At 41.0% G+C, this 11,510-nt stretch overlaps 1 protein-coding gene across 3 annotated transcripts in view; it reads right to left on the bottom strand.

The window, feature by feature from the left end:
• LOC147256465 (TOX high mobility group box family member 2-like) overlaps nucleotides 1-11,510 on the bottom strand; it is an 84,863-nt gene that overhangs the window by 20,158 nt on the left and 53,195 nt on the right. For all 3 annotated transcript variants that reach the window (XM_086214470.1, XM_086214469.1, XM_086214468.1), the window contains one exon: nucleotides 4,202-4,462. In XM_086214470.1, the coding sequence (XP_086070596.1) occupies nucleotides 4,202-4,462 (261 nt within the window). The remainder of the gene's footprint in view (nucleotides 1-4,201; nucleotides 4,463-11,510) is intronic.

Raw genomic sequence — 11,510 nt, forward strand, 5'->3', positions numbered from 1 at the left:
GGGATTGTGGAAAAATATTCAAAAACAATCACAAAGATTTTTTGGGGGATCTGTGCCAAGCGTCTTCCCCTTGGTGAACGACTTGTGCACGTCTTTGCTCATTTTATTTAGATATGACATTCATCACAAAGGCTTCAACACGAATGTAGCTCCGACTGTTAGCTATAACAACTCTCTGAGGCGACATGTGAGCTCGGTGTGTATGTCTGCTCCAGTGGCCGACAAATATCACATCATCGAAAAATCTATGACGGCAAACTTAAAAACTAGGAACATCCCGGCTGTCAGTATACACGTCAGCAATAATAACTAACAGCGGAACATTAAGAAAGGTCTGTGACTCACACATCTGCCAAAAATATGAATCTGGCGCGTAACTAAGCTGAGCAAAATCCCAACCAGGAGTCATGAGAGTAACGTGACATAAACTTGTAAAACTGGCAGCTGCTGTTTTGGCAGTCGGGGCTTTTCCCTCCCTAACTAGCCTCATTACACCAGTAATGAGACAGGGGCTGGTGCTCTGTTTCAATATTTAAACGCCCTGGCGCCCCTTAAGGCACTATTTTGGGGCTGTTCCACAAACTCCTCCACGACCCCTCATTACCGTCTACTAGCGAGTGTCCCTCCTCCTTTATTCTTTCAAAGAGATAGATCTCGTTATCACCCCCACCCACCACCCACTACCCACCCCCCACCCCGCGAAGCTTCAGCCAGACCTGAGTGATCAGGGGGCTTGTTGAACATGAGACCCCTGAGTGCCACTTCTTCCCGAGCTGGCAGAAATACTGACAGCTAAGGGTGAGACAGGGATTCTCCTCAAGCAACAAGCATTCACATGACAGCAAGTTAACATTTCACAGTCACCCAAGACTCCGCCGTTTGTTTCAAAGATGAGAACTGAGTAGGTCAGCGAAGTGGGGGGAAGGGTCTTGAAGAATGTAAGAGCATTTCTGATTGACAGCTCTTGTCTTTTATAACGCTGATCCCTCTTCTTGTTGGGGTCTTTGTAAATGGTGCAATTTGAAGTCTGATAAATGGTTCAAAACTGGCAGTTAAGGCTATTATGAAAAACATCAGACTCCAGCAGAAAAGATCGACTCCCACACCTGAACAAAACCCCCCCAAAAAAAGAAAATCTAAGCCTAAATGTACATCAAATGTACACACTTTGAAGTGTACCCAATACTCAATCTGCTGCACGTCTTGTGATTTCCCGGCTAATATGTCTGCTGAAGGTATAGTCATAATTAGATGGAGAGGAGGCGGTTGGCAGACACGATAAATTCAGCAGGAAAATCGGGGCTCCATAGATCTGCAGGTCAGGAGTCTCACGATCATTACAGTGCGCTCTAGATGAGGAGAAATTACAGACTTTAAAGGCAACATTTCATGCCTATGCAGCATGATGATGACGGTCAGTCCACAGCTCTCAATCCTGTAATGATTTAACTCTGTTTGCTGTAGGATCGATGTGTGCTGAAAAAGAGAATCCCACAGCAGGGAGAAGTTTACAGAGCTTTAGCCTTAGGCTAAATGTTGTACAAAAACCAGCAACAACGTCCCTGGAGATGAAGCGTATCTGTTGCTCCAGCTGAGCTTGTACTAGTAGGAGGTTTATATGTGCATTGAAGGAGAGCTTTTATTGTGGAGAAGTGTATCCTTAAGGTAACACTGTTGACTTTTTACTTGCTTCTTCAGCGATGGTGAGAGAAGACTGTTGAACGATTAGCGTTCCGGTTGTCAATAAACTGCTACAAAGGTAAAGACTCTTCTTTTCTGAGCTCTGCTGCACAGAGAGCCCGTTTCCCTCCACGCGTGCTATTCTTTAAGCGATCAGCAGACACAAATCCAATCCTGCTCATTATACCTTTATCAGTATGAAATTAATGTTAATTGACTTTGCGGGGGAAACATCAAATGAAACATCCCTAATGGAAATAAAATGAAAATAACGTCATCTTTGATTGCTTTAAAATATTTCTCAATACACACAGCCTGCTTTCCTATTCCTCAGCCTCAGAAATAAGCTCCTCTTGTCCCGGGAGATAATAAATGAATTGAATCCCCCCCCCCCCCCCATACACCCCCCACTTCCACCCCACCCCCCTTCCTTATCGGTCATCTATTTTTCCAGAGTAAGCTATTACTTGCGGCGGTTGCTAGGCAACAAGAAATATTAATAGTGGCTATTATTAGCCAGGCTCTGCAAGAGTAGTACTAAAATGTGGAAGTGGGAAACATGAATGTGTTACATAAATCTCTGGACCTTTCACAGTGTGTGCAAGTCTCTGTTTGTGCGGTGATTTATTGCAATGACGGTTCATTTATGAGAAAAGGGGGTGTGAAATAAGAAAATGGAACATTACCCTGAAGGGCTATTTGAAAATAAATAATTGCAAAGGTGAAACAAAAGCTGTTTAAAAGGCAGACACTCCCTCTCTGTTTCCCTCTTTAAAATCACTGCTTTGTTACATTTAAGTTCACCTTACACACACACACACACACACACACACACACACACACACACACACACACACACACACACACACACACACGATGCGTCCAGAGACAGTTCATACATTCTCATCTACAAAAATCATTCAAATTTGTGTCATTAAACCCAGCAGCCGACACTAATAAGCAGATCAACTGTAACTGTTCCAGCTTCATTCTCCTGCAGCGAGCAGATTCAGCACAGTAGCCGGTGGATTGTGACCTAATCCTGAACACTGCCTTTAACAGAGGCCTTAGCTACCACCCACGGAAAAACTGGAGCCTGCAACTTATGCAGTTTGATTCTGAAAAATCACATAAGACCTGATTAACGGCGGATAAATGCCACGGATGCTCACATTAAAGCATAAATATTCATGATGGGGGGTAGAGAGGAAAAAAAGTAATATTTATGTCAGATGAAAGTATATGACGTTGAATAATTAACCACACGGGCCATCTATAATTCATCCGGTTCGATTCTATGATTAAAGCATTTGAATGTGTTCGGCAGGGGTGTTTACATGTTCAGTCTGAAGCATGTTTAACACAAGAAAAAGTCCTTTTACTGGGGGGGGGGGAACAGGGGTCCACAGCATGTTTCTGAAAAGAAAAAGTAGCTGACAAGGGATATCCCCCACTCCCCTCCTCGAATGAAAAAAGGAATGAAAATGTGCAACGCTGAGTTTCTTGCTCTCTTTCTCGGCTCACTTTGAGGCAATGAAATCTTTGAGTTGTGCAGCTGAATAGATATTAAAGGAGCTCTGCTGTGAAGGTCTGCAGCTCTCTGTATTTATAAATGTTGCATGTATAGGCTCTGCCCTCACTCAGACTTCACCGTCGTAGCTTCCTGAGCCTCTAAAAGCTCTAATTATCACCCTAATAGAGGAACACTTTGCTCACGCACAAGAATTCAGTCATTCGAATGGTTCATTGCTGGTTACACAAGTTCCAAACATCAATGCAACATCAGAAGATGAATCGCTGTTGGAATCATTTTTGAAAAGACCGAACATTCCATGGCATGATCATGTGACTCCTTCAGAGAAAACGCTCTGACCTGTTATCAGCCTTCCACAGTGCTTGTGAGAACACAAAAAGCAATAAATGGGGACAAAATATAGGTTTACATCGCTTTTACTGGTCATTTGGAACTATTTTTAAATGGAGTGGCCTTGCGTCAAACGTCCGTGTCAGTTTGCATCATATCTAGTCATCGTTATCCATATTTCATTCTGTCCAGTTTGAGTTGGATTGGTTGCATTTTTGCCTCTCAGAAAAGCACAAGTACTTTAGTTGGTGAAAATGGACCTTGATTTTCTTCAAGGTGAACCTTCTTTGTGTGGTTGTTTTTTGTTTTTTTTGACCAGGTAATTTTGATTTTTGGGGGGGTTTTGGTCACATTTTAGTCATTTGATTGCTCTAACCCTTATTTTAGGCGACTAAACCTCTCATATTCTCCTTTTAGTCTCTTTGATTGTATTCGAGAATACATAACAAAATCTGGAAAAGAGTAGTCAGCAAACATTTTCGGCATGCCCTGATGAAGACTAATGAGAGGTTCTAATAATATTGGTGAAATTGAGTTCCTTTTTGGTTCAAATTGCTGAAAGTATACATGATCGCTTTAGAGAACAGCGAGACCTCCTCTCTAGGAGGGCAAGTCCAGCTCCTCCACCGCAAAGAAAACAAAACCTGGTGTACTCACTGAATGCATTGGCCCCGAGAGGAGGTGGGTGTCCTGACCCAGCATGTTGGACATCATGAGGGCGGGCAGCTCCGGGTAGGAGTAGGTGTTGAGCAGGCCGTTGTGAGGCAGGGAGTGGAAGGGGTACCCTGACTCGTGCTCCATGAGGTGCAGCAGAGAGGGGTCGGCATGGTTAGGGGGTGTGATAGGTGGGATCTCGTAGTCCTCATCCCCCGCTCCTCCTCCCCCACCGCTGTTGCCTCTGCCCTGACTGGAGAAGCTCTGCAGGAAAACAGACACAGAAGTTTGACTACGCTTCAGAGTTGCAGGAAAGTAATATTCCAGCGTATATTAAAAACAAAAGGAATTTACATACAGACAAATGCTTTCATAGTATGGATAATTCCATAACCCACCAACACTCATTTGCACATCTTTGGAGCGTGGGAGTAAACTGGAGCGCACACACAGAAAATCTACAAGAACACAATAAATACTCTGCACCTCCATCTCAAAAGAGACATACTTATAGTAAAAGAGGTGTCCATCAGACTGTCTGAAAAAAAACTTTTACGATAAACTAAACTCTGGAACAAGTGAAAGGACGAATTCCGCAGTAATTAGATTTAGCATTCAAATGCACCTGTTGATTCTCAGATTTAGACAGCAATTCTCGAAGACTGTTTCACCAAAAATAAAGATGATTAAAAATGCAAATTGTTGCGACTACAAAAGTGTAAAGAATTCATTCAGCACAAATGCACACAGCGAATTAATTAGACAACAACAGCTGCTGTACAGAATAATTTGCTTCAGAAATCTAGACAGCTTCAAAGCAACAACAACAAAAAAAAAATTTGTCAGTTTTCATGGCTTTTAAAATACAGTTAATCAAATTCATTACGTGGAAAAACACCAGTGACATTCACTTAGTGGCTATTTCATAACCTCATAATTACAATGTCAATCAAATGTGCAGAAATAGAAAACAGTGGAGCAAAGCAGCCTCGCATTCCTCATTATGAAACATTTCCAGTGTCTAAATGACCCCCAGCAGGTAAAACAGCACAGATCTGATGGTAATAACAAGGTGATGCATGAACAGAGCCCGTGCTTGTCTTTTTCAGGCCTATCTTGACATGATATTGTGCAGAGAAATATGGTTTTGTGCTCTCAAAAGCATACTGAGGATATTCACCAGGGAATGAAAAGCAATTTTGTCAGAGGCAATCTGATGCCAACTCCCCTTTATAATGACTGAAGAAAATTAATCATCACAAATAATATTCCAGTGTCAGCCATTCAAGAGCTTTTTAATAGAATTTTTATTATTCATGTCTCGTGGTACACATCAACTAGTCCGTTCTGCAACATTTCAGAAATCAATTCAATATCTTCTTCGTGTTGCCTGTCATCCCGCCTGCCAGTGCAGCAATTCATCTTGCAAACAAATACTTTTAGCAAACAAATGGCGAGAAATACAGAGGTGCAGCTACGGCGTCCCCACCAGTAGAACCGGTGCTTAAGGAGAGGATGGAAGCCTCATAATGTGCACTATTATTAGAGAGAAAGTAATGATAATAAAAGCGGGTGTGTTTGCCATCATTGTGCTATTTTCTCCTCCCATAACAGTCAGACTCTTTACTTGATGCTTGTTTAGAAATATTGTCACTGACAATTCCTTTTCCCATGATGAGGGTTTTGCATATGTCTGTTTCTTCATTGTCAAACATTTGCTACTGTTGTCTTTTCTTATTATTGTTACAGAGCTTCAGGTTTAATTCGATATACATGCAGAACAATAAACAAATCTGGCTGTTTTGTGTCTTTTGCAGGCTGCATAATATATGACATCTGTCAAAGTATTCAATGAGGCTGTGCGGAGCGTTTGTGATCTTTTAGTCACTTTAAGAAACGCAAGAAAAGAGAAACAGTGAATTGTCAATAGATGTCAAGAGACAATAGAAAGGAAGAAACACAGAAGTCCAGGCGGCCATATTGTCCCTCAGAGGATTCCAAACAGGGTCCGAATGCACCACACCCTTTTGAGTTTTAAGAAATATTAGTGTTTGATCTGATGTTTCCTCAGGTTAGGTGACTAATCAGGGCAAATATCGGCATCACAATTACTGCCGAGGGCGCTGTCCTTGTCAAGTTTTGAAATCCTTACGCTTACAGTGACCCAGACGACGATTCAAGCTCAAAAATGTTGGAATGGAGACGTCCCAAGGTCTTGATTTTTCACTGTATGCCTCACACACACACACACGCACAGTAAATTGTTGGGAAGCGCCACAATAAAAGCACATTATCAGTGTCATTTGGTCATTTTTACATATAAACAAGCATACATAGTTTTACATGTAAATATTTGTTTTCCATCCATCCATTTTCTATGCCGCTTATCTGTTATCCTGTCGGGGGGGGGGGGGGGACTGGAGCCTATCCCAGCTGATATTGTGATATTGGGTGAGAGGCGGGGTTCACCCTAAATGGGTCACCAGACCATCGCAGGGCCATCAGGAGCCATTACGGGTTCAGTATCTTGCTCAAGGACACTTGGACATGCTCACCAGGGGAAGTGAGGATCGAACCAGCGACCCTTCAGTTGCTAGACGGCCACTCTACCTCCGAGATGTGCTGCCCCCAAATTTGCTTTCTTTTTAATCCCATATTACTATACATATTTGTGATGACAGTGTTTTATTTACACACACATAAACTTGTTTTGATATAGATAATATTACCTTTGGTAAATATTGGCTATTGGTCTCCATCAGAGGAAAAATATCTGCCAATTTGGCACTGATCAATTGAGCATTAATCAGTATTTGTTAGCCTTGTAAAGTCGTATGGTAAATACCCTTAAAAAAAAAAAACCTGTACTTAATAAGGTTTATCCTTAAAAGGACGTGGCCTCTTTGACCAAAAAAACTAAGTATTATATGGAACATTAATGTCTTAGACACATGAAATACTTGTTTGCCACCCATCAATCGACAGTAAACAACATTGTTGCAACTTAAATCCTGTTTAAGATCAAAAGCGTGTGACAATATGGTTGATGCATCCTTGATGATGGTTTCTGTATGATGTGAACAACTTGGATACAGTAGATACCTCAAGTGTTAAGGACACCCCCCCCCCCCCACCAGATGAAACATAACTCTTGTCAAACGCGTGTTCCAAGATTTAAATGCCGTCAGAGGCTATTTTACGACGGCGCCTTCCATCGCTTTTGTGAATCTTCATCTTCTTCTTTTTTTTTTTTCTTTCTTTTTTTTTTAACAGCTTCTTATGATGCCCTTGAAGATAAGACACGGGACAAGGACTTCACAAGTTTAATATTTTCAGACGTAGATAAATAATTCATAAATATACTGTCTTTCAGGACATGACGGAGAGCGGATAAAAGAGAGGGGTCAGAATGAAACACCAAATGTTGATTCAGCCTTCTCCCGCTATCCTTCTCTCTCTCTCTCTCTCTCTCTCTCTCTCACACACACACACACACACACACACACACACACACACACACACCCACAGAGGTGAAATTTAAACAAATGTGTCATTTGGCTGGACAAGGACATCACTTCAGACCTTTAAAGTGCCTGCAGATCAATTTTCTTCTTTCTGTAACATAAAGACTCTATACGAAGCATTTTGTTCATTTTAACATCATCGATAAGATAAGACACGTAGTTTGAGGCATATTGACGATCACCCTTCATAACGGAGGTGGTGTATTTTTTTTTTTTTTTAAAAAGAGCGAATCTGCTGCATCTTCCTTTGGGTGTAGTGTTCAAAACCTGCATGACCTTGAACGTTCTACACAAAAAATGAACTGTATTTACTGTTTAATTTATATAACTTAAGATAAAAGTGTTTATACCACACTGTTCGATTAAAACCCATTCAAGCGTTGTGTGGGAGAATAGTGATAATCTTGCTGGTACTTAGCTAACAGTAGCCTTATATTTTAGGAGGTGAGAGTGAACGATGAAATGCAGTTCTTTTTTTGAAGAGGGAAAAAACAAAACAAAAACGTACTCATCATTCAGTCACAAAAACGCTTTTTGTGAAGTTCCAAAGTCACAGAAATGATTCACTACTGACTTAATAATACGCTTCAGACTATCAGTATGAGACAGCTGAAGCGAAATGTACCAAGGAGCTCTTGTCTTCACCTGCGTCTGCCCGTTTAGATAAATTTTATAGCTTGGAAATATATATTTTTTAATATTTATTTGTAGAGGTTTGAAGCCTTAGAGGGTGACATTGCTTCTTGGGATTTGTTTGCAAGTATATAAGAGCACACCTCTGAAGTGATATTTGGGACGGTAAGAGGTTCGGGGCATTAAAATAGCATAGTATAAAAATAACAAGTACTAAGTTATTTGTTTTTGGACACTTGGGGGCAGCAGAATCATTTGCAAACACAACTCTGACAAGTCGGTAAAAGAAAATTTTGATTGCAAAAAAACAAAAAAACAAAAAACAAAAAAGCCCGCTTCTTTACACATCCTGCAGTTAAGAATAAAAAAATTAGTACTGATTCTCTGGAGTTCATCACTGACATTATGACACCCTAAAAAAGTCAAACGTGACCACTTTGAAGTTTGTAAATGCAATATTTTTGCTGATGGTTTCCTTCAGGAAAATCATGATCAGGCACCTGAACAGAGCTGAGTGAATCGGCTTTGTTTTTGCACACTCCTGAAGTCTAGAAGGAGGTAGAAGACATCAGCATGTTCAAAAATATGGTAAAATCAGCTTTTACTGAATTTTTTTTTTATACGAGGCCCATCTTTTGCCGCGAAACCTTTTATCTCCTGATTGTTTAGTATGTCTCCTATGTTAATTTTTGTGATGTTCGTCATCCTTACCGCTATCTTTTTATAAGAAATTCAAATTTTCAAAGCCATCTTGACCAGGATTCCTTTGCACAAAGAAATACTGCATCTGAATGGGACTTTCCTGAATAAAAACACAGTTTTATTTAGCTCAAATTCAGCATCAAATCCATGTCTCAAATCTCAGTGATTTATTGAAATGTAGTAGGTTTACTGCCACTTTGTGTTTGTTAAAAATAAATAAATAAATAAAAGGGGTGTAATCAGCTTTTGTTGGGAGAAAGAGTTCTAGTACTGGACACATTTATGTTCAGCTATGAACAGAATAATATATGAAATGTTTATTGGAGAAAATAACAGCTTTGCATGGAGCGGTCTTTGATTGTACATGATCCTATTATTTTTTGTATAAGTTAAACAGGGTGATTTCAAGTGAGCGCAAGCTGTATCCAGGCAAGGCTGCAGCTGAAAGTCTACCTTGAGATGTCAAATATTAGACTGAATCTGTGAGCGCAAATGAAACAAACAAACAACAACAACAAAATAACACCCCCAACATGTTGGATATCTCCAAAGCCCTCATACTGTTGAGTTATCTTAAGTCATTAAGTCATCTTAAGTGGAAACAAATTAATCAGCTCAGCTAAAAGTTTTCTTGACGCAAATGGCTGGGAAGATGAGATGAAGTCATTAGCCGGGTGATGGAGTCATTCGTGGCCTATGAGGTGTTCAGTGGAAGACAGCTCATCTGGGAACAATGATGTGCTCGTCAAAGGGAGGAGAATAAAAATGTTGCAGAGCTCAACAGAGAGCTTGTCATGCTTGATGGGGGCCAAATTGTCCAAAGACATTAACTGTCTGTCTCTGATGGTTATCATAGCCGGCAAATATGTTTACTGTAATGAGACACCACGAGAAAGTGTTAAAAATAACCGATCAGAAAACAACAACTCCTTTGCGTCATAAAAGCAAATAACTTTGAATGAGTATACGGTGTCCTATGGAAAGTCATCCAGCCATATGCTACTTTGTGGCAAAAAAAAAAAAAAAAAAAATGACAGAGCAGCAAGGTTTGGGCGACAAACAACAGCTGGCCATGCATACATAAAGATCCTCACGTCCAGTCTGTGTTTCCGATAGACGCATGGCAACAGTAAATCTTTAAAACATCTTACGGGCGAATTTCAAAAATAACCTTCAAAGACCAACCTTGACGAGAAGGACAGAAATCAAACTCATCATCAGCTACATGGCTGAGGCGTGGCGGACATGTGACCGTTACAGCGCCGGGTCCACAAAGGCTATCTGACTCGGCTTTGAGACGACAAGGAACTCCATTTGGGTGATGTATCAACAGGAGCAGCCGGTGTAGCACAAAAGAAGAAGAATGAAATAGCAGAGTCGCTGCGCTGACTGACAGCAAGACAGAACTGGGGATAAGTGAAGTGTGTAAGAAGTGGGGGGAGGGTGTTTCGACAGGAGCGCGGGGTCATAGGTAGCGTCTGTCACTAAAGGACAGGTGGGCTGTGGTGGACTTCAGCCAATGGTGCAGGAGCAGGCTAACCTCTTCGCCGCTCTTCCGTGCACCGGTAATTCTCTCAAATGTCACATCAAAATAGATCTCATTTAGGTGGGTAAAGAGGAGCTGACTCGCGGTTCCAGATGTGGGCGGACCATCGCTGGATTGGTCCCGAACTCTTAAAAACAGGAAAGCATTTTTGAAAAGGTGCTAAAAAGGTCAGTGTGCTGCACATTTATGTCAATGTTCAAATGAGAGGGGGGAAAAAAAGAAGAAGTTATAGATCAAAGATGAAAGGTGAAGGGAAAAAAAAAAACCAAAACGTCAGATCTCTGCGCTGGAATAGAAAGAAACAGAAAACTCTTTAATGTTTGGACCAAAGGCTATGTTTCTTTGACAAGAGGTCTCCGCCACATTTCCTATTCTTCTCATTAGAGAGAAAATATATAAATAAATAAAATATGTTGTATCGTAGTCACTCATCCCCCCCAAGGGAACATGGAAGCCCCAGTAATCACATATGGCACAATAGCTCGCCCATAATCCCCTTTATTTTTATTTTCATGATGTCACTCTCTTTAAGCCCCTTGCTTTATGAGTCGCAAACGCAGTGGAGATGGGAGGAGGAGAGGAGGAGAGGAAAAAGCAAGGGAGGGGTGAAAACAAATGATGTGGATCCCTCATTGTTCTTTCTCTATGCCCTCATTCCAGTCAGGGTAATAAGAGAACATTGTGATTTACTGTCAGTGAAGCGCAAGAGTGCATCAGAGAGAATCCACTGCGGCAGGGGCCATTAAAATAGATTTAACTTCCCACAGTATTAGGCCAGATGTCTACACTTCTATTATATTTCAATCAGCCATGACCTTGGTCTCCATATGATGAGAAAGATCACTAGGAGAGAGGGAAAGAGAGAGTGAAAATACACGCAGAAAACCAATAGAAATATCAAACTACT

Source organism: Aulostomus chinensis, chromosome 9 (genome assembly GCF_037954235.1).
Source record: "Aulostomus chinensis isolate RoL2024-O1b breed Wild chromosome 9, RoL_Achi_v1.0, whole genome shotgun sequence".
NCBI classification, from domain to species: domain Eukaryota; kingdom Metazoa; phylum Chordata; class Actinopteri; order Syngnathiformes; family Aulostomidae; genus Aulostomus; species Aulostomus chinensis.